The following is a 22,323-nucleotide window of genomic DNA, read 5'->3' as shown; positions in this document are numbered from 1 at the left end:
ACAAGATGAAGTTGAAGTTCATGGTGAAGGTGATCAAACGTAGTAAGATCGTGACCTGATTTTTTTATAGTTGGCTCTTTGGGGATCGGTATACAGAAAATAAGGATGTGGCCAGGCACCTACATTGGTGCGGGGAATCACAATTTCAGGAAATCACAGGAAGAAAAATGTTTATTAGCAGTTCACCTTCATTGGTTCCCCTTCAATTGCAGCTCATTCTGTTTTCGTTTTGACACATTGCATTGCTCAATTTGTCCTTGCCTACTAGGTAAAATTTTGTCCCGCAGTGTTCCCAAAAAGGAAAGTAAAACATCATTACTAAAGATTCAAAATTAAATTTTATTGAATAACAATTTTTCTATAGGTTTTACGTGTCATGTGTCTTTGGCATTTTGATAGATAACAATGTAAGCTATATGAATCAATATAGGTTCAATTCTTAAGACATCATAGAAAAATACTACAGCCTGTGCAAATGAAAGATAACATTTCCCATAGTAATTTCCATACAAACTTTAAATGGCGTGTGCTCAGTCAAATTTGATCCGAATAATTTCAAATTTTGGTAGGATGATCAGAACCCAAAATGGCATCGTTTAAGCCTAGGGGAGCGAGAACTTCAAAATTTGCATCGGTCTAGGCTACATACTGTGGAGGGCGCCCTGGCACTCCACAGGCTCCGTTTGCGGTTAGGTTTTTATTAGACCCCTCTAGCCATAAATTCCTAGGCACGGTAAGCATAATGCCGCATCACACCATGAATTAGGGGTCACCTGTTGGTGGATTCTTGCCAATTGAGACAATCGCTACCGACACTATATAGCTATCTAGGCTGATCGAGAAAAGAAGTAATATTGATAATCAACTTCATACGCTACCTCCACTAGATGTTTGATTTTTGTTGTTGTTACTGTCTTTTGTTTGAATCTCACGAGTAGTACGGGAAAAAGGTCCACCACGTCAGTGCCTTGCATTAACGCAATATGGGACAAAATACTGTAACGGGTGCCCAAGTACTCCACACCGTTAGCACATATTTAACCCTCTAGATTACTCATTCTTAGACACCGGTTGCTTGACACCTTGAATTAGGGTTAGTAGTCCACAAGGTTGCAACCATTCATTTGCGAAAATTTACATTCATTTGCTATTATCTCAGTTCAGAAGCATGCTATCGAAAAACAATGTATGGATGAATTTAACCTTGTAGTTTTATCTGAAAGTTTGCCGAATAACATTGGGGTCGCAAACGTATACCAAAGTCGTGAGCGAGCTGTGAAGGCTGTAACCGTTGGTTCCAATTTGTGGCTTGTTGGCTCCTCCACAAGCATTCCCATGTCGTTCCGTAAGACTTCCAAAGTGAACAGATATAAATTTCAATATTCCTGCATGCGGTGTATATAGTTCGAAAAGAAAAGTGCTTGTTTAGCCAGAAGAGTTAGTGCGGGTCTAATGACCCAGGCCTAGTGAACTAAAGAAGAAGTTAAGCCAAAAACGAATCACCATTGTTCGGTGCATTCAATTGCATGAGAAAAGGTAATTGTTAGAATACTCTAAAAGAATAGGACAAAAGTGGTAGTATGCAATCACAGCACGAGAGCGATGCAGGGTACTAATTGCACTGGATTAGGTCCGTGAGTGCTTGCGGACCTTTTCTTTTTTCCCTTTCCCAATTCGGGTATCATCCCCGGAGTGGATTGTTTCGCCCCCAGTGCACCCTCAGACCAGACAAACTCCAAGAAAGCTGGACAAAACCTTCGGAACCGCGTGAATCTCGCCTACGAGAAGGAAAGCGACTAGTCGCGTCGTTGTCATCCGCCATCTTGGATCCCGGCCACGCGGTCACGCGAGGAAGGCCACCCGCTTCATCCGGATTTGTCGTCAAGTTGAGGAACAGCCGGGCGCCTTGGTGGACCTTAGTCTTGCCTGGGACACCGAGCCAATCATCAGCTCCTTCACTCCAACCTCACTGGTGGGCCTTAGCCATTCCGGTTGACAAGCTCGTACCTTCCATATCGGTCCGGAACCGGTACACGCCACCCTTCGACCAGCCTTTTTTTGATCCCTGTACATCTGAAGAGCTTACGTCCGGGCGAAGACCTGTGAGATATCCCGTCGGCCCACTGCCGGCGTACCACGAGCATCAGGAGTTCGGCCATCTCAAAGTCCGGCGAGTCACCCGGTCGGCACATTGCCGACGTACCAACGTTCATCCAACTTTCTACCATCGGTCAAGGTCCGGTGAGCAACGCTGTTGGTCCACGGCCGATATACCACGGAATTCCGGAACAACCAGAGTGCCACCCTGTCGGCCGACTACCGCAACTCAAGCCCCCCCCCCGGCCCATGCTCGATCCCGTCAACGAAACATTGCGGAGCGTCAGCGAAGTCATCGGTAAAGGGCAAGTACCCATATAATGTGTCGTCTCTCGCTGTGAAATTCTGTGCCCAAATGGGCAAATAAACCTAAGATCATGTAATGTAACTACTCTGTAGTCAGATTATTTCAAGTGCTCAATCCCTCGTTTTATATACACCTGCGTTGCCTTTGATTTTGCAAGCAATTTTGCTTTGGCTTGATACTCAGTCGGAAAGCTACAATTCTTCTTTTGAATTTTGGTCCACCTTGGTTACTCGAACTGGTTGGTTACCTGCAAAATACAGAAAACCGTTGATGTTTCCACCAAGGTAAGTGAGGGTGTAAGAAGTGTGTACGGCGGTGCTAATTTCAATTAACGACCTAGTGCTTGACAAAATTCCTGTCATTATTCCCTTTATGAGCAGCTAAGAGGCTACAAGGTAACTCTCCACGCGGTGAATGTAAATTTCATTCACGCTGTGGAAAGTTACCTTCACAGCTCGCTCACGACTTTGGTATACGTTTGCGACCCCAATGTTATTCGGCAAACTTTCAGATAAAACTACAAGGTTAAATTCATCCATACATTGTTTTTCGATAGCATGCTTCTGAACTGAGATAATAGCAAATGAATGTAAATTTTCGCAAATGAATGGTTGCAACCTTGGTAGTCCATTTCTTATCCGGCAACTTCACGGCTGACTCGTAGAAGGGGGTGCTACCCCATACCCCAGAGAGTGTTTAGATGATCCTGGGGACCACGCGGTCGCACCGTTCGCTTTAATAATTTCGAAGACCTCCATTCATTTTTCCCGCAGATGTCATGGACTTCATCTTCACGCTGAGCCGCAAGTACGGCACAATGTTCCGCGTCTGGGTCGGAACTCGGTTGGCTCTGTTCTGCACCAACACCCCGGACACGGAAACTGTGCTGAGCAGCCAGAAGCTGATCCGCAAGAGCGAGCTGTACAAGTTTCTGGTACCATGGTTGGGCAATGGGCTGCTGTTGAGCACCGACCAGAAGTGGTTCAACAAGCGCAAAATCATCACTCCGGCTTTCCATTTCAAGATCTTGGAACAGTTTATCGAGGTGTTTGATCGGCAGAGCGGGATTCTGGTGGAAAAGTTGAAACCGGAGGCCACCGGGAAGCTGGTGAACGTGTACCCGTACGTGACGCTGTGTGCGTTGGATGTCATTTGTGGTAAGATGATTGGGAAATTTCGGAGACGCATCGATTCTAGCCAATTGTATAACATTTCAGAGACCGCAATGGGAACCCCGATAAATGCCCAGACGGACGTGGATTCCAAGTACGTTCGAGCTGTGACGGAGTTGAGTTATCTCCTGACCACCAGATTCGTGAAGGTTTGGCAGCGATCGGACTTTCTGTTCAACCTTTCGCCCGACAGGAAGCGTCAGGATGAGGTGATCAAGGTGCTACATGAGTTCACGACGAACATCATCCGGAAGCGAAGGAAGGAGTTGATGGACCACGGTGACAGTGGAATTGTGGGTGACGATAGCATTGGTTCCAAAAAGAAGATGGCATTCCTGGATGTGCTGCTGCAAGCTACCGTTGATGGACAACCGTTGTCGGACAAGGAGATTCAGGAAGAGGTGGACACTTTCATGTTTGAAGGCCATGATACCACTACGATTGCCATTGCGTTCACTTTACTCCTGTTGGCTCGCAACCCGGATGTCCAAGAAAAAGTGTACAAAGAAGTAATCGACATCATTGGTACCGATTTAAGTATTCCAGTGACTTACCGAAATCTTCAGGACATGAAGTACCTGGAAATGGTAATTAAGGAATCGCTGCGACTCTATCCTCCGGTACCGATCATTGGCAGGAAGTTCAACGAGAAAACCACAATTGGAGGAAACGTCATACCAGAAGATTCAAACTTCAATCTGGGAATTATTGTCATGCATCGGGATCCGAAGCTGTTTGAAGATCCGGAGAAGTTTGACCCCGAGCGGTTCAGTCCCGAGCGTACCATGGAGCAGTCTTCACCGTATGCGTACATTCCGTTTAGCGCAGGACCTAGGAACTGTATTGGTATGTATTTACATGGGTAGTTATATAAACCAGGGATCTCCAAAATCGGTGAAGTCACCTTATGTTTGCACTATGCTCAATGTAAACAACGACTGATATACAAGTGTTTATGTTTTACAGGTCAAAAATTCGCCATGTTGGAACTGAAGAGCACCCTTTCCAAGGTCATCAGGCACTACCGGTTGACGCAGGCAGGCCCGGAACCGCAACTGATCATCCAACTTACCTTGAAGCCGAAAGACGGACTGCAGATCGCTTTTGTGCCTCGTGCTTAACCTAGATGTAGATCACTTTCCCGTGAGGCTAACTGAATGTGATATGTGCATTAAAATTTGGAAACGACTTTCATCAATTTCTTTATTTATCCCATAAATCCTTACCAAATAATTCTTTGGGCATCCTGATAATTCTTCCAGTAAAACTCTTTCTTCACAAACGCATACACCGTGAGGGCGTTGATCGCCAGGTTTCCAAGCACTTCCAGTGTGAGCAGGTTGGCAGATGTCCGCACGTTGGTTTGAATCAGTCTTAGCAGAAGAAATGGCAAAATGAAGTACCGGACTTCGATCAGCTGCTGTAGGGCTACCGAAGCGAGTGTTGCCGCCACCCAAAGTAAGCTGAATCCCACGGTTTGTTCGTGGTTGTTGCTACTCGGTAACAACATCAGCACCACTAGCACCAACACACCGTAGTAGATTGGGATCGGGAGATAGCGGGCGAACCACCAGCGACCGAAGAAGCGGTTCCAGATGTAGAACGTGTAGTGTCGGTTGTCGGCCAGCATGTACGGGTGGACTATGGTGTTTAGGTGGATGGCAGCGGCGAAGAGGCAGACGCAGAGGGCGGTCATTGGCCACTTCTTACGCATGATTCGGGCTATCCGCTTCAGTGTGGACAGTACGTGGGAGCTGCTGAACGCCGCGAAGAAGAGTGAGAAGTAGAAAATCTGAAAAAGAATTTATGGGTTAGTTTATGAGAAGTGTGCAATGTGGACTAGGAGTGAAGTCAATTCAGAGACTATTCTATAAGCAACAAAAGGATTGATATAGCTATTTTGACAGACTCCCCAAAATTATGGAAAATAAAGAAGCCGTCATCGTGAGAATCGTAAACGATGTAGGATCTGGGACCATTTGGGCAGGAGCACCTATTTTGGGCACTTGCTGTTATGAATCAGTCAATTTTGAACCGATTGACCTGATTTTCGAAACACGATCAGATACGCACAGTATCTAACCATGTGCAAAAATTCAAGTCAATCAGTTTGAAATTGACTGAGTTATAGCAGCAAGTGCCCAAAATAGGTGCTCCTGCCCAAATGGTCCCAGACCCTAGTATTGATGGTATTTAACAGGAGCGACGCTTGAAGAGTGAAAATGCTGACGGAGGACTACATGACTTTTGTTGAAACATGAAAGATAGATGACTGTCGATGAGTCCATGATCGTCTGTCTGAGCTTCAAGGATCACGTCAACTACGCCTACGAAATGGCGGCGAAGGCTGTCAACGCTTTAGCGAGAATCATGCTGAACGTCGAGGGATGAAGAAGCAGTAAGAGGCAACTTTCGGAGAGCAAATGAGACTTCATCAAATGTGTGACAAGTAATAGGTTGAGTGTACCAGTTATCGACGTAGGGGTTCCCTATAATTCCCTATTATTCTCCAGTAATTATTTAAGATAACTAAAACACTTACATAATTTCAAGAGGTTTGATGACAAGATGTATTGTAAAACTTTCTTAATTTCCACTATGACCAAATAGGAAACCACTATGGCGATAACTATTACACTTACCCTTTTATAGAAAAAAAATAATGTAAAATGATGGGATGTAAAATTCCCCTAACTTGACGTATGCCTCCAGTCATTCCAAGGTGTTTACAGAAAATCTAGTAAACATTTCTCCAGATTTTTTTTTCCAGGAAAGTATTTGGAAATTTCTCCAGAAACTCCTGCAACAAATCCCATTATCATCCTTGTTTTGAAACATTTTCTAAGGATTCATTGGGAAGTTTTCTTTGGGGAATGCTTTAGAATTTTCTTCTAGGGATTTTTAGAGAAATTCCTCGAGGAAAAATTCTTCCACGACGCCAAAGATTATTGTAAAAAAAAAATCTTGCATCAATTTTTGATCAGAAATTTGTCCACGAATTCTTTCAGAATTCCTATACATATCAATTCAGAATTTTCTCTTTCGAAATTTCTTTATAAATTCCTGCGGGGATTTCTATACCTAATCAGGACTTTTTTTACAGAAAGGCTTACAGGCGGTTTTCCAGAGATTTCTCCAGAAATTTCTCCACGTTTTCCAAAACAAAATCCTCACGAATTTCTCAAAACAATCTTGCAGAGATTTTACAGTAAATTGCTCAGGGATCCCTCAAAAAAAAAAAAAATACCAGCAGGTTTTCATTCAGCAATTTCCTCCAGCATTTTTTTTTAGAAATATCTTGCAGAAAATCATACAAGCGTTGCTTCAGAAATTTCTTTGAGTTTCTTTAAAAAATTCAAGCGAGAATTTCTTCAGAGTTATGTTCAAAAACTTCTTCATAGAGCTTTATTCAAAAAAAATTTTCAAGTATTCCTTCAGAAATCTCTCGACTGGTTCTTTCGGTCAATATTTCTCGTATCCCTTTATGAATTTCTCCAGCAATTTATTAAAACATATACCTGGCATTTTTGCTGAAATTCTTCAAGGGACAGATTTAGAAACTCCTCTTGTTATTCCTTCAGAAACACTTTTTTTTTAATTCCTTCGAAGTTTTTTTTTATAGGAGATCTTAGATCTTCTAAAGATTCCATTAGAAAATTCTCCAGTGATGCTTCTATTAAATCCTCTAAGCATACGTTTAGAAATTGGAACTCTACCTCCAAATTTCGCATAAATACCTCCCGTTGACTGCTTTAGAAATTCTTCCAACAAATCCTTTAAAAAATTATAATTTCATAAAATTTTCAGAAATTTCACCAAAGTTTCGTACATAAATTCTGTCAAGGATTCCATTAAAAAGTCTCCAAGAATAGCTTCTAAAGCTCCTCCAAAAACTTCTTCACTTCACCTCCAAAAAAAATTTCCATAAATTTCGTATAAAAGTGCTCCATGAATTAGATGAAACTCTCCCAATGATTTTTCCAGAAAATCTTTCACGGATTTCAGCGATAATTTATTTCTGTCTTGCAGTCTTGTTAGTTGGCTCATGAATCAATTGTTTTATTTGCTTCATCGTTTCGATCCCGGTTGAACGGTGAACCAACACACTAGACTGCCTGAAAGAAATTACCGCTCTTACTCTTTCAGTCGAAAAATTTGAAAAGGAATATTTCGGATTTATTTTTCTACAAATTCCTGCGTTGATTTCCCTAAATAATCTTTTGAGAATTTCTCCACAAATTTCCGCAGGGATTCTTTATGAAAGTTTTCAACGGATTCCTAACGGAAACTACTTCAGGAATTCGTTTAGGAAATCTTCTAGAGCATAGGTTCCCAAACTTTTAGTTGCGCGACCCCCTTAAGCGAACAGATGTACTTTTCGCGACCCCCTGCAGAAATTCCCTCATTTGTTGTCTGTTACAGTAAAATATTAGACTGGCCCTTGCGACCCCCTGGATAAAGGTTTGCAATCCATAGTTTGAGAAACCATGTTCTAGAGACATAATTCAGAATTTTCTCCAGAAATATTTCCTGGGAATATCAGCATGAATTCCATTGGAAACTTTTTGTTGTTGTTTTTTTTTTGAATATTTTTAAATAATTTTCCGTTTGTTTTACAAGATATTCCTCAAGAGATTCCTTAAAGCGAAACTGGAAGTATCTTCTGATTTTGTTTTCGTTGTGGAAAATGTTTTTCGTTTTTGCAGAAACCATTTTTGAACGAAATTTCACAAAAAAATGGTTTTAGACAAAATGGAAAACTTTTTCAACGCCAAAAAAAAAAAATCAGAAGATACATTGATCCATACTCTACATGTGTACGAAAACCGTTTTTGAAAATATTGCTTCGTTATTTTTTAAAAAAATCAAAAACTGAAAAAATGAGAAAATGCTTCCAGTTTCGCCTTAAGCAAGGGGCCTGCAACTCTAAACATTGTAGTATTTCTCGCTCAAGTATTCCAGTAGTATTTCTAGTATTTTTCAACTTTGCGTAGTATGCCTTGCGTCCACAGCAACGTCTGCACATAGAAAAAAACAACAGATGGTTCCGCTGTCAATTGGGTTTCGTGAGGTTAAATTCTAGGAAGAAATTCAAAGGAGTTTCCGGATGAAATCACCAACAAACGCCAAGGTTAGCGACAGATATATCAGCGATCGATTTCTGAAAGAGTAATTAATTGATTTTTCATTCTATATGTATTCTATATGTATTCTATATGTGTATTAGCCGCATCAGTTGAGCCAGAAATCAAACTGAAGGAAAAGCCGCGCTATGAATTCTTTCCTGATCTCGCAAAAAAAAAACATAAAAAACCTCACTAAGGACCTCACGGGCATTTGAACGGAAACCGAGTTGCGCAAACCTATATGAGCGTCGGCAAACTACATATGTTGGATGAATTTTGAGCGGGAATGGGATTGTGGAGAAGAAATCTGCGATTTCTTCTAGAAAATCTTCGTCTGCACATAAACGGAAGAGCAGCAGTTGCAGACGTAAAAGGCAGCCCCGCAGGTGAAAGCAAGGCTAGTTAAAGTTTCACCCAAGAGGACGCAATCAATAATTGTGTATTTTACCACTTTTCATCTGCGTATTGATAAGTTTTCAGAGAAGCTGTAATAAATTGTAAAATAACATGTGTGCTTGTTTCCTTTTAGCTATAGAATTTGAGATGCAATATAAATCCATGAGTGATTACAGAATTTGAACTGAGTTTTTGAAAATAAAAAAGCAATGAATAACGGCCAACCCCAATCTGACATCATAAAAGATGATCCTAAGCCATAATAACAACCGCGCGCTGTTAAACTTCGTAATTTAGGCTGGTTTATCTACAAACCATTACCTACTGTGATTTTACTTGAGGTTTGCCTCTGGTTTTGTTCCGCGATAAATAACAGCAAGTGAGTCTACCAGCATTAGATTAATAAAGTTTTGAGCAGTGGTTCAATATTTTAATGTATTTACCCGGGAGCGGTCGTTTCGTGTACTGAGTACACGCACCATGAAACAAGCCCGCTTGAGGTACACAACGTACGCGTGGTGTCGCTGAGGGTGGACGAAGACGCGACTGCTCGAGGGTTACTGTATTTTTTCAAAATAGTTGAATTTGAAAACAAAGAGTTGAAAAATGTACCACCGTATCTTTTCGTTAGCCGGCAAATAAATCGACTCACAAATTTTGACAGCCAAAGCTCGTCTCATATACATATGAAGATGAATCAAAGCAACCGGCTTGCTTATCCGATAGTATTTCCGTAGTATTTCCTAGTATTTATGCATACTAATGAGAGTTTAGAGTTGCAGGCCCCTTGGCCTTAAGGGGTTCTTCCAGGAATTTTTCTTAAAATTTCTCAAGAGAATCCTTAATGAATACCACTAGCGGTTTCTGTAGGAGTTTCTTCAAGTACCGTCGTTTCGGGGCTTCATTATACACTTTTTCATGGTTTTTCAACTTTATGACATTATAACTCCCAGAGTAGTGAATGGATTTCCAAATTTTTTAGACATAATAATCGTGAGTATGTATGTAGGATATGCAAAATTTGAAGTGAATCCATCAGTAAACAAAAAAGTTGTTCATACACCAATCGGACACATGTCATATAGAACCGGATGGGGGCTACTTTGGACATTGTTATCTATAACAATACTGCATTTCAAATTCCAGGGTTATTTAGAAAACTACTTTGTACCAATACTGTAGTATACTGTATCTTACATAATTTCAATAAAAATATGCGTTTTAAGAAGGTTCTATGCTACCTTTGGTATTATGAGCAGCGTGATATTGCTATATAGATAGCCTGAAAAAAGGGACCATCAATCCTTTATTTAGGTGAAACGGTCATTTACAATGCATAACGATACAAATATTCGATTGTATATGCTACGTTGATACATTTTGAATGAATTGATCAACCCTTTGAAATTTATGAACTGTAGAATCAATGCTTGCAGACCAAATGTTCTGATACGATATGTATATTTTATTGGTTTATTCAATAGAAATACACTAGAACGCCAATGGCGCTGTACTCAGTTTTCCTTTTCAATTATTTTAATAACTCCTGTTGTAATAATTGATTATGTTTAAGTGCCCATCTTGTAGAGGACCTTTTGTTTTGGTAAACAAAATTTATTTGACATTTATAGTACAGGCGTACCTCGATAGTACGTACCCTCGATAGTGCGTACCCTCGATAGTACGTACATTTTGCCTCGATAGTACGTACACCAAAATTTAGTTAATTTTTAATCTACAAAAATGAGTTCGAACCATTGGTAGATGTATAGCAGAGACTCCGATACTATGAATTTGTGTTATGCAGATTCCTATAACATGGATTTTCAGTAAATAAACAGTTTTAAAATGTAGCGAAATGAAAGGCATGAACGAATACGTTTGATGTAATGATTGCAGTATTCTTCGCTTTACAGAGATATATTCTGCCAGTCATAATATCTGGCATCATCATTCTGGCGTTACATCCCAACAAGGGGAGGACTGCTTCTCAGCTTAGTGGTCTATAAGCACTAGCACAGTTATTAAATAAACGCTTTCTATACCAATAAAACGTTGTAATAAAACGAAAAGGCACATTATGGTTCAATTTTGAGTGGTAATAAAAAAACTGAATTTCTCGGCGAAGATTGCTCTCCAAAACAAAAAAGTTTTGAGCAGTGGTTCAATATTTTAATGTATTTACCCGGGAGCGGTCGTTTCGTGTACTGAGTACACGCACCATGAAACAAGCCCGCTTGAGGTACACAACGTACGCGTGGTGTCGCTGAGGGTGGACGAAGACGCGACTGCTCGAGGGTTACTGTATTTTTTCAAAATAGTTGAATTTGAAAACAAAGAGTTGAAAAATGTACCACCGTATCTTTTCGTTAGCCGGCAAATAAATCGACTCACAAATTTTGACAGCCAAAGCTCGTCTCATATACATATGAAGATGAATCAAAGCAACCGGCTTGCTTATCCGATAGTATTTCCGTAGTATTTCCTAGTATTTATGCATACTAATGAGAGTTTAGAGTTGCAGGCCCCTTGGCCTTAAGGGGTTCTTCCAGGAATTTTTCTTAAAATTTCTCAAGAGAATCCTTAATGAATACCACTAGCGGTTTCTGTAGGAGTTTCTTCAAGTACCGTCGTTTCGGGGCTTCATTATACACTTTTTCATGGTTTTTCAACTTTATGACATTATAACTCCCAGAGTAGTGAATGGATTTCCAAATTTTTTAGACATAATAATCGTGAGTATGTATGTAGGATATGCAAAATTTGAAGTGAATCCATCAGTAAACAAAAAAGTTGTTCATACACCAATCGGACACATGTCATATAGAACCGGATGGGGGCTACTTTGGACATTGTTATCTATAACAATACTGCATTTCAAATTCCAGGGTTATTTAGAAAACTACTTTGTACCAATACTGTAGTATACTGTATCTTACATAATTTCAATAAAAATATGCGTTTTAAGAAGGTTCTATGCTACCTTTGGTATTATGAGCAGCGTGATATTGCTATATAGATAGCCTGAAAAAAGGGACCATCAATCCTTTATTTAGGTGAAACGGTCATTTACAATGCATAACGATACAAATATTCGATTGTATATGCTACGTTGATACATTTTGAATGAATTGATCAACCCTTTGAAATTTATGAACTGTAGAATCAATGCTTGCAGACCAAATGTTCTGATACGATATGTATATTTTATTGGTTTATTCAATAGAAATACACTAGAACGCCAATGGCGCTGTACTCAGTTTTCCTTTTCAATTATTTTAATAACTCCTGTTGTAATAATTGATTATGTTTAAGTGCCCATCTTGTAGAGGACCTTTTGTTTTGGTAAACAAAATTTATTTGACATTTATAGTACAGGCGTACCTCGATAGTACGTACCCTCGATAGTGCGTACCCTCGATAGTACGTACATTTTGCCTCGATAGTACGTACACCAAAATTTAGTTAATTTTTAATCTACAAAAATGAGTTCGAACCATTGGTAGATGTATAGCAGAGACTCCGATACTATGAATTTGTGTTATGCAGATTCCTATAACATGGATTTTCAGTAAATAAACAGTTTTAAAATGTAGCGAAATGAAAGGCATGAACGAATACGTTTGATGTAATGATTGCAGTATTCTTCGCTTTACAGAGATATATTCTGCCAGTCATAATATCTGGCATCATCATTCTGGCGTTACATCCCAACAAGGGGAGGACTGCTTCTCAGCTTAGTGGTCTATAAGCACTAGCACAGTTATTAAATAAACGCTTTCTATACCAATAAAACGTTGTAATAAAACGAAAAGGCACATTATGGTTCAATTTTGAGTGGTAATAAAAAAACTGAATTTCTCGGCGAAGATTGCTCTCCAAAACATGAATCAAACCCATCAAGTTACCATTGATTTCAGTTCACTTACTTGTTATTTTTTTCATTTTCCAACAATTAACTTTTTTTTTGCGATACTTATAAAATATGGAAAACTATGAGTTCGAGAATTTAAACAACTTTGAGTACCGTAGGGCACTGCAAGCCGCGGTTGCTAAGGAAAATGTTCTAAGTTTTTGACGTTTCGTGACTTTGTTGTTTACGATTCGGACTTAAAAAATCGTCAGCTCTCGCATTAAAAAAAATCGTCAGCTTATCATGAGTGGCTGGATTTAATTCAAAATGGGGGATGCGTGTGCTGTTTTATAACTAGATGGTGCCTTGGTGGCTCACCTCATGGTGTTCTTTCTGGGATTCCACATGAAAACCATCCGGGACTCCCCTCGTGGTTTGTCTACAAATTTGTTCCAGAGCTTTCTTAAGCTTTCTTAGCTCTTAATGAAATTCTTCCGGAAGTTTATCTAGGATTCCTTCAGAAGTTTCCTCTTGGGTTGAAGTTGCTAGAATTTCCAGGAATACCATCTGGAAGCCCAAAAAATAAATCCAGAGTCATCCTAGAAGAAACTACTCGTAAAATCTCGGATGAAATTCCTGGAGGATTCCGGAGACTTCTTGAGAAGTTCTGGAAGAAATCTCTTGAAGTCCGAACGTAAACAAAAAGGTCACAAACATTCAAAAAATTCTTTAGCAACCGCGGCTTGCATTGTCCTATAGGCTGTACCAATTCAATTGTTTCTAGGTGAACCCGGATTGTTAGATTCGGGGAAGCACATTTCGCTTTCTCGCTTGCTTTAGGGATTTCTTCAAGTTTCTTTCAGTTCCGAAATTCCTCTAGGTGTTGGTTCCGAGATTTCTCCAGGAATTCTTTCTGGGATTCCTTAAGGATTCTTCCAGGAGTTTATTCTGCGATTCCAGGGTCTCTTTCAGAGATTTCTCCAGAGATTCCATCCGAAACTTAGAGACGAACCAGCCAAGGGCTGAAAATCTCTTTAGTAAAGACAAATCAACCATCCGAAACTTCACCAAGGATTTCTTCTGTAATACTTTCGGGACTTCCAGGATTTCTTCAGGAATTTGTTCCTCATACATAGGCGAAATTACTGGGGGTGCCGGGCATGCCAGGCACCCCGTTGAATCTGAATGCATGGCTGTAAGATAGACGAGTGCACCGATGAATATTGAATTCACTGAGCCTGAATTTTTTTGACACCGCAGTTGTTGAGAGTCGACCCCGCTGTGGTGTCAAAATTTGCCCGCCCACGGAAAGTCGTCTCGTCTATATGGGGCGATGAAAGATGAATGGATGAACTAATGAATATTTGTTTGTAGTACACCCCCCTGGCAGGAATCCGAAGTTTCGCCCATGTTCTTCCTGAATACTTCCAGGAATTTCGTCCCGGGATTTTTCCATGAATTCATTCCAAGATTACTCCAGAAATTCTTTCTTAGATTCATCAAATAATTTTCCCTTGAATTCCTCCAAGAATTCCGGGATTCCTCCAAGAGCTCCGGGATACCTCTAGGAATCCCTTCTCGTAAAAAGTTAAACTCTTGGAGGTGTCCTAGAAGGAGCAATATTCAAATGGTTTTGAAAATACCACGGCAATAAATATTGCAGAAGATAATACTTTTAGAATGTTTCTATAACCATGTATAACTGATCTAGATCGATTTAATGATATCTAAATCAGTTTGGATGGTTCTAAAAGATAATTCAAATAAAATTAGTTTAAGTTCCCAGAGACGAGATGCCTCTACGAAGCATCCCTAGAAATTTTTCCAATAAAGATAGGATCCTAAACAAGCAAAATTACGTAATTAATAAACGGACCCTTAGGTCACATGTAATTTTTTGACAATCCTGACGTTCTAAAAATAACATTCTTTGATTTAAAAATGAAATTTGAAATAAAAATTTGTGATTCGATAGTACGTACGTTTCGATAGTACGTACAAACGAAGCGGTGGTGTACGTACTATCGAGGTATGCCTGTACCGCTACTGACGCTGTAAGGGCGAGGCAAACTAGATGTTAGTCACACGAACAGTCGCGACATTGGATTTCTGTGGCAGGTTACCGTCTACCCCCGTTGGTTTGAACGACACCTCATGCAAACCAACGGGGTTCATTTTTAGTTTGAACTTCTAGCAACCCTGTGGACGACGAAAAACCCCACTGCTGGCAGCCTCATTTTATGTTTTGTTTTGATTCTGCGTTCCGTTTCACCCCGTTCCATTAGCAGAATGAAGTTTGAGCCATTTTTAATTTGAACGATGTGCAGATTAGAGGGTCAAATTAAAAAGTGTTCAGATTAGATGCGGTCAAACGAACGGGGGTAGACGGTATTCTAATGTTTATTCGATGTTTTTTCGCGTCCTGACAAGCAATAAACGGTCTGTTTGAAAAATAATTTCAACCAAATGATGCGAAAACTATTGCTTCACAATAGTCCCAAAGACATCAAACAGATTCGAACCATATTTTGAATTCAAAAAATCCATATTCAAAAGTGTCCAAAGTAGCCCCGCACGACGGTATTCCTGAATGAATATCTTCAGAAAATCCTCCATTGGTTTCCTAAAGAATTTTCTTTAGGTTCCTTTTGACATTCCTCCTGGGAATGCTTAAAAAAATACTCCACGAATTTCTATAAGAAGTCGGCCAGAGATTTATTTGTAAATTCCTTCAGGGATTAATTTAGAGATTCCTTCAGAAATCAAATTAGAAATCACAATTCACAAGTTTGGAGCCAGTACTGTTATGGTAAAATGAGAACTGGTTACTCAAAGTTTCCAAAATTCAGCGCCCCTTTGAAGTTCTTTCCATGTGATTCTTTGGATTCTGCGATTCCAGAGATTCTGAAAGGGGTTTTTTTCTTCTTCTTCATGGCTCTACGTTCCTACTGAAACTTGGCCTGCCTCTCTTCAACTTAGTGTTCTTCGAGCACTTCCACAGTTATTAATTGAAGGGCTTTCTTTGCCTGCCATTGCATGAATTTGTATATTATGAGGCAAGTACAATGATACACTATGCCCAGGGAGTCGAGAAAATTTCCCCAACCGGAACGGGAATCGAACCTGCCGTCTCCGGATTGACGATTCATAGCCTTAACCACTAGGCTAACTGGAGACCATTGGCGTAGCTAGGGGGGGTTCCAGGGGTGCCTGGCACCCCTTAGAATAAATTTGACACCCCCTAGATTTTTTTCTTGACAATCACCTAAAATTTAAAAAAATCATATGATTATTCCAATGTTTATTAATGGCGTATTTGAACAAAACATTAGCTGCGCCTGGAGTTACTTTATTACCTGTTTTATTTTTAGAGATTTGGATTGGTAAGAACAATCGGCAGACTTACTATCTAGAAATTAAGCACCAACATATTGTATATTCAATCCTATCTGAGTAGTTTGTTTAGAAATCTCTAAAAGGATTTTCCCGAGACATTATGTAAAATATTTCTATCTATGCTGGAGGTATTTAGGCTCAAATCGCGAATTCTCACGGTATTGGTTATACGATTATTATTTTTTAGTTGGTTAAACTGGCATGCATTATTGTAAACTCCAGCGAATTCGTTTGAATAAAGCTTATAGTGATAACATATTAAGTGCGTTACATCTCTAGTTATTTTTTTCGGTCAAATAGACTAGATGAGCTAAGTACCATGATGTAACTAAAATAAAACGTTTATTTTTAAACTTGATAAATTTCCAAAATAAGGCTTATTTCCATACAAACGAAAGTTGCAAACTTTGGGTTGCGTATTCTCCTATGCATACTCCTATTGAATGTTACTCTTATGCGATTATGGGCAGTACAGGATGTTAGTATTTTCGGATCGACCATAACGTTCATAGCGACAATCCCTTTTTTATAGTGTGCACATGAAAATTATTTGCAAGAACAATTGTGAGAAGTATGAATAACAGGAACTAAAAAAACATCACAAATATGTGTACAGGAATATTGTGTTTTCGGTTCGAAATAGGTATTATTCGTAAAGCTACTATTAAATATTATTGCCCGTAAATAATTACATGAACAATTGAATGATTTTCAAGAGTTATTTTGAAAAACAGTAATCTTAAAAGCTATATAATTGAATATGCTATTTTCCATTTTTTCTATTCGATTGAAACTTTCTATTAAACACGATTGTTGCGATTGCAAGAGGGGATTTGAGATCGACTCTTCCAGCAGAATGAGAGACAAGCTATATAATGACTCTCTTTCTTTGCAACGTCTATTCGTATGAATATCAGGATATGTCTACAGGGATGCCTATTTTATATTGCGATACATGTTTAAATTAGAAATCGCCATTGTGCGCAACAGCGAACCCTCTAATTTTACTGGTACGTGAAGAACGTTCAATTGAAAATTTTGTTTTCCAAATCGAACTCACAATTTTTGCCTTTCTCGTACACTAAGTGTACTGGAAAGGCTATATGTTCACTCCAAAAATGACTTTTCGATAGAAGGCCCGGAGGGTCGAGTCACATATATCAATCAACTCAGCTCGACGAATTGAGGTGATGTCTGTGTGTATGTATGTGTGTGTGTATGTATGTGTGTATGTGTGTGTACAAAAAAACTCACATCACTTTTTGGCAGTAAACCTCATCCGATTTCAATGACCGACAATTCGTTCGACGCGGAATCTGGTCCCATTGTTTCCTATTGAAAATGGTTCGAATCGGTCCAGCCGTTCCGGAGATATGGCCATTTAGATGTTCCGGAACGGTACCCCAGGAAGGGACCAGATATGAAAATGCATCAAACCTATGCATGCGACACATCATACCACGGCATTTTCAATAACTTGATGAGCGGTAAGCAGGAAAGTAGTCTCAGACCATATCTGAACCGGTAGTGTTCCCGAACCGGTTCTGGGCGTCCCGCTGGAAGTGGCCAAATATGCAATTGAACCAAACCCATGCATGCGACACATCAAACCACGGCATTTTCGATGACCTGATGGACAATGAGCAGGAAAATTATCCCAGACCATATCTGAACCGGTAGTGTTCCGGAACCGGTTCTAGGCGTTCCACTGGAAGTGGCCAAAAATAAAATTGAACCAAACCCATTCATGTGACACATCAAACCACGGCATTTTCGATGACCTGATGGACAATGAGCAGGAAAATTATCCCAGACCATATCTGAACCGGTAGTGTTCCGGAACCGGTTCTAGGCGTTCCACTGGAAGTGGCCAAAAATAAAATTGAACCAAACCCATTCATGTGACACATCAAACCACGGCATTTTCAATGACCTGATGAGCGGTAAGTAGGAAAAAAGTCTCAGATCATATCTGAACCGGTAGTGTTCCGAAACCGGTTCTAGGCGTCCCGCTGGAGGTGGCCAAATATACAATTGAACCAAACCCATGCATGCGACACATCAAACCACGGCATTTTCGATGACCTGATGGACATTGATAAGGAAAATCATCTCAGACCATATTTGAACCAGTAGTGTTCCGGAACCGGTTCCGGGGTTCCCGCCGAAGCGGTCAAATCTGAAAGAGAAACAAACCCGTACATGCGTCACATCAAATAGCGGCTTTTTAGATTACCTAATGAACGGCCAGCAAGTGTTTCGGAATCAGTTTTGAGTGGCCAAATGTAAAAGTAAACCAAATCCAGGCATGTGACACATCAAATCGTGGCTTTTGCGATAACCTGATGAACAGTTAGCTAGAAAATAGCCTTAGGTCACACTAAAGACAACTGGTAGTGTTCCGGAATGGGTTCCGAGAGTCCCGTCGAAATTGTCAAACTCTGCATGTGACACCTTCAATTTGCAGCGTTTTTGGTTAACCAATGAGCAGTTAACAAGACAATAATGTCAGACCATATTTGGTTCAGCCGGTAGTTACCCAGAATCAGATCCGGGTAGTAAAATGTAAAATTTAACCAAACCCATGGATGCGGTGTATCAAATCACGACCAGTCTTGTAAACATTCGACACTATTCACTAGCTTCATTTCGTTGCCGCAGTCGCGTGTCAGCTTGCTTAATTAAACATAAGAAAGAGTCAAATCAATGTCATCTGACACGATGACACGTGGGTAATTCTAGCATTACGCATATATTCTCAGCCAATTCCGATTATGAATGTTAATATGAGTTTATTCTTGCATGTTACATTGAATACGGCACACAGATGGGCAACATAGCTCTTGTTATGGAGGAAGACAGGAATAACAAAAGCCGAACCGTCTTCCGAAGCTGCTATCGTGGTGAAGTGCATTCGTTTGACATTTTTGTTTCGAACAATAGTTTGATTGATTGTGTTGCGAATACCAGAGACAAAGAAGGCCGAATATCGACGAAAAGGTTCAAATGACTGTGATCTCTAACAAGACTGATCACGACTTATCGACATCCTGATGGAAAAATAGGGTCAGACCCGGTAGTGTTGCGGGTTCAGCTGTGGCTTCGAAAGTGGTTAAAAGTAAAAGTGAATCAAACTCATACATGCGATATATCAAATCGCGGTGGTTAGGTACAGGTGAAAAATAAGCAATAAAATAATCTCAGACCATAATTGGGAAAAGCGGTAGTGTCATGATCTATGACTCATGGAATCATATTCGGCTATCCCACCGGATATTACCAAATATAAAAAAGAACCAAACCCATATATACGACACACCAGATCGCAGATTTTTTGATAATCTAATGAACGGTTAGCAAGAAAATAGCCTTAGATCACATTAGAGACTAGCTTTTGTGTAGCAGAACCAACGTTCATGTGAAAAATTAAATCGTGGCTTTGTATAATGGCCTGATAAACGTTAGGTATGAACAACAGTGACGAATCGGTCTAAGTTCACATATATGAAAGAGAACAAAATATAGACAAAACTAAAGCGATCTCACCAAATCGTACCATTTCAGATTCCTAAGGTGTAAATTTATAGCAGGATGGGTCAACGTTGAATGGAAAAATAAGAATTTGATCGCGTCAACAGAAGATGGCGGCTGTTTTAAGGAATTTTGAGCTCTAAAACTATGTAAAATAAGTGTGTTTGGTATGGGAAATATGTTCGGAGTCCACCAAAGTATCCAAGATAGCGGTCCAAAATCCAAGATAATGTCCCAGTATTCAAGTAAGTGCCTATTTTATAGGATTTTTAACTCTTGCATTATGGGCATATTTTGCATGGAAATATGTTCAGAATTCAAAATTTGTAATCAGAAAACCCAAGCTGTCCGCTGTTTCACAAGGTCTGCAATATGACTATAGTTTGAATAGGGAAGAATGCCGGTCTTCGTCCAAAACTGGTAACCAGAAAATCATAAACGACATGCCAAAATTCAATACGGCGACTATTTTATGTAATTTTAGGTCCAAAAATGAATACCAGGACATCCAAGATAGTGTCTCAATGTTCAAGATGGCGGTTAGTTTAGTTGGGGTAGATATCCGGAGTCATAAAATGATGACCGGAAAATCTAAAATGTCGTTTCAAAATTTTGCGGCTTCATGACACTTATATGGTTTGAATTTTGTTTTATAATTTCTCAATATTGGATGTTATGCTAATATAAAATGTATCCTTATTGATTAGATTTAGCAAGCAGTTTTCATTTTGTATTTATGTCAATGTCGTCAACATGTCGCTTGAGTTTTGTCGAAAGGATATTTTAAAGCACGAGAAAGGCACCATCACCGCTAGGTGAATTAATTAGGGTTTTTAATTCTTATTCTAACTATTGTCGCGCTTATCTTAGATTCTCAGCAAGCTGCGTTCGAAACGCGCAGCCTCAGATCGCGCCAGACCGCGCACGTATGATTTGTACACGGTGTGCACCTTGGCTAAAACTGTTTTGCAGCCGCCGGGTGGAGCTGTCAGCCGCCGTGTACAAGTCAAACGGGTGCAATGTTATGGCGGCTGACTCAGATCAGCAGGATCTGAGTGATTAAGCTAGGATGCACAATATTGTCGCGCTTATCTTAGATTCTCAACAAGCTGCGTTCGAAACGCGCAGCATCAGATCGCGCCAGACCGCGCCCGTATGATTTACACACGGTGTGTACCTTGGCTAAAACTGTTTTTGCAGCCGCCGGGTGGGAGCTGTCATGGATAATCAGCCGCCGTATACAAATCAAACGGGGCACAATCTTTTCACGATAAACGACGGCTGGTTGAGATCGTCAGCATCTGAGTGATTAAGCTGGGATGCACAATAATACTCATTAAAACTGGAAATTCCAGACATCATGGAAGTAACGACCTTGGTTTCTTCAAGAATTAAAAAAGTATATATAAGTACATACCTGAGGAACATGTAGCTTTGCCACGTGAGCAGTTTTATCTCCGATGACAATAGACCCGTTCGTAAACAAGAAAATGACGAAACCCACGATGTTAATAATGTATCCAAAATAGTTGGGCAATACATGCCTGAGCAGATCAATCATTATTTTAGGTTTCTTGAGCATAGTTTTGATTGATTGCCACAAATCCTGAAATGAATTTTACTGTCAGAATCAAATGTTTCCCATTAGATATCACTGAAATACCGCGAATCCATAATGGCGCCCCTTTCTTGAGGACCCCTTTCCGCCCGGCTGACACAGATCGATGGCCGTCTTGATGACCTGGTTGCCAAGCACCATTCCAACCCACACCACATTGGTCTGTCGCATCAGAATGGCCATAAAGGCGGCAATACCGCCCCAATTGTGCATTCCCTTCAGGCTAAAGTACACCATGGTCAGTACCATTGTAACCGACAGCACGTCCGTGTAGTAGAGATGCGAAAAAAAGTACAGTGGTGGCAGTGTTGCCAGCGACATCGACTCCAGCAGCAGGTACGCGGGGTTCCGATTGGCCAGAACCACCTTGCGAATGATGTAGATCAGGTAGACGTTGGCAATGGAGGCAATCAGCGAGATCATGCGAAGGTGATAGATCGAACAGGACTGGAATGGGCCCAGGAAGGAGGCCGAGACCAGGTAGAGGCCCGGAAAGGTTGTGATTTTGTTGTCCCACTGAAAGTTTGTAAATTGTTTTGATAAAGCAGAAAGTTAAAACATTGATATATCGAAGGACTCTTACTACATCGAATCGTCCATGGCAGTAGTGTTCGCCTTGGCGCAAGTGGAACTCTTCATCGATCACAACCTTCGAGGTGCGGTAAATTAAGTTGAACAGAACAAACGAAACGGCCGAGTATGCGCTAATAAATGCGAAGAATATTAATTGATTTCGCATTTTGGTTGCGATTTTACTCAACAATCGCAGTTCATTGATGAGTGGAATTAACTGCTAATGTGGCGAATGGAACGAGACAAGCTAACCA

The 22,323-nt window shown here is 40.2% G+C and overlaps 3 protein-coding genes across 3 annotated transcripts in view; 1 reads left to right on the top strand and 2 right to left on the bottom strand.

Moving 5' to 3' along the window:
- Window positions 1-4,765, top strand: part of LOC109401117 (cytochrome P450 4d2) — a 17,000-nt gene extending 12,235 nt beyond the window's left edge. The window contains exons 2-4 of the mRNA XM_019673596.3: window positions 3,178-3,561; window positions 3,622-4,422; window positions 4,543-4,765. Coding sequence (XP_019529141.3) covers window positions 3,178-3,561; window positions 3,622-4,422; window positions 4,543-4,697 — 1,340 coding nt within the window. The 3' untranslated portion in view covers window positions 4,698-4,765. The remainder of the gene's footprint in view (window positions 1-3,177; window positions 3,562-3,621; window positions 4,423-4,542) is intronic.
- The window catches only part of LOC134291270 (uncharacterized), a 210,420-nt gene that overhangs the window by 153,574 nt on the left and 34,523 nt on the right, over window positions 1-22,323 (bottom strand). The gene's annotated exons all lie outside the window — the stretch shown is intronic.
- Window positions 4,763-22,323, bottom strand: LOC134291135 (putative Dol-P-Glc:Glc(2)Man(9)GlcNAc(2)-PP-Dol alpha-1,2-glucosyltransferase). The gene is made up of 4 exons (XM_062858496.1): window positions 22,080-22,323; window positions 21,542-22,012; window positions 21,296-21,484; window positions 4,763-5,368 (listed from the first exon to the last, which is right to left on the bottom strand). The coding sequence occupies exons 1-4, from the start codon at window positions 22,233-22,235 to the stop codon at window positions 4,799-4,801; spliced, it is 1,386 nt and encodes a 461-aa protein (XP_062714480.1). The 5' UTR covers window positions 22,236-22,323; the 3' UTR covers window positions 4,763-4,798.

The sequence above is a fragment of the Aedes albopictus genome, chromosome 3 (genome assembly GCF_035046485.1).
Source record: "Aedes albopictus strain Foshan chromosome 3, AalbF5, whole genome shotgun sequence".
Classification (NCBI taxonomy): domain Eukaryota; kingdom Metazoa; phylum Arthropoda; class Insecta; order Diptera; family Culicidae; genus Aedes; species Aedes albopictus.
The sequence above is the reverse complement of the archived record's forward strand: the minus strand, read 5'-3'. Positions and strand labels throughout refer to the sequence as shown.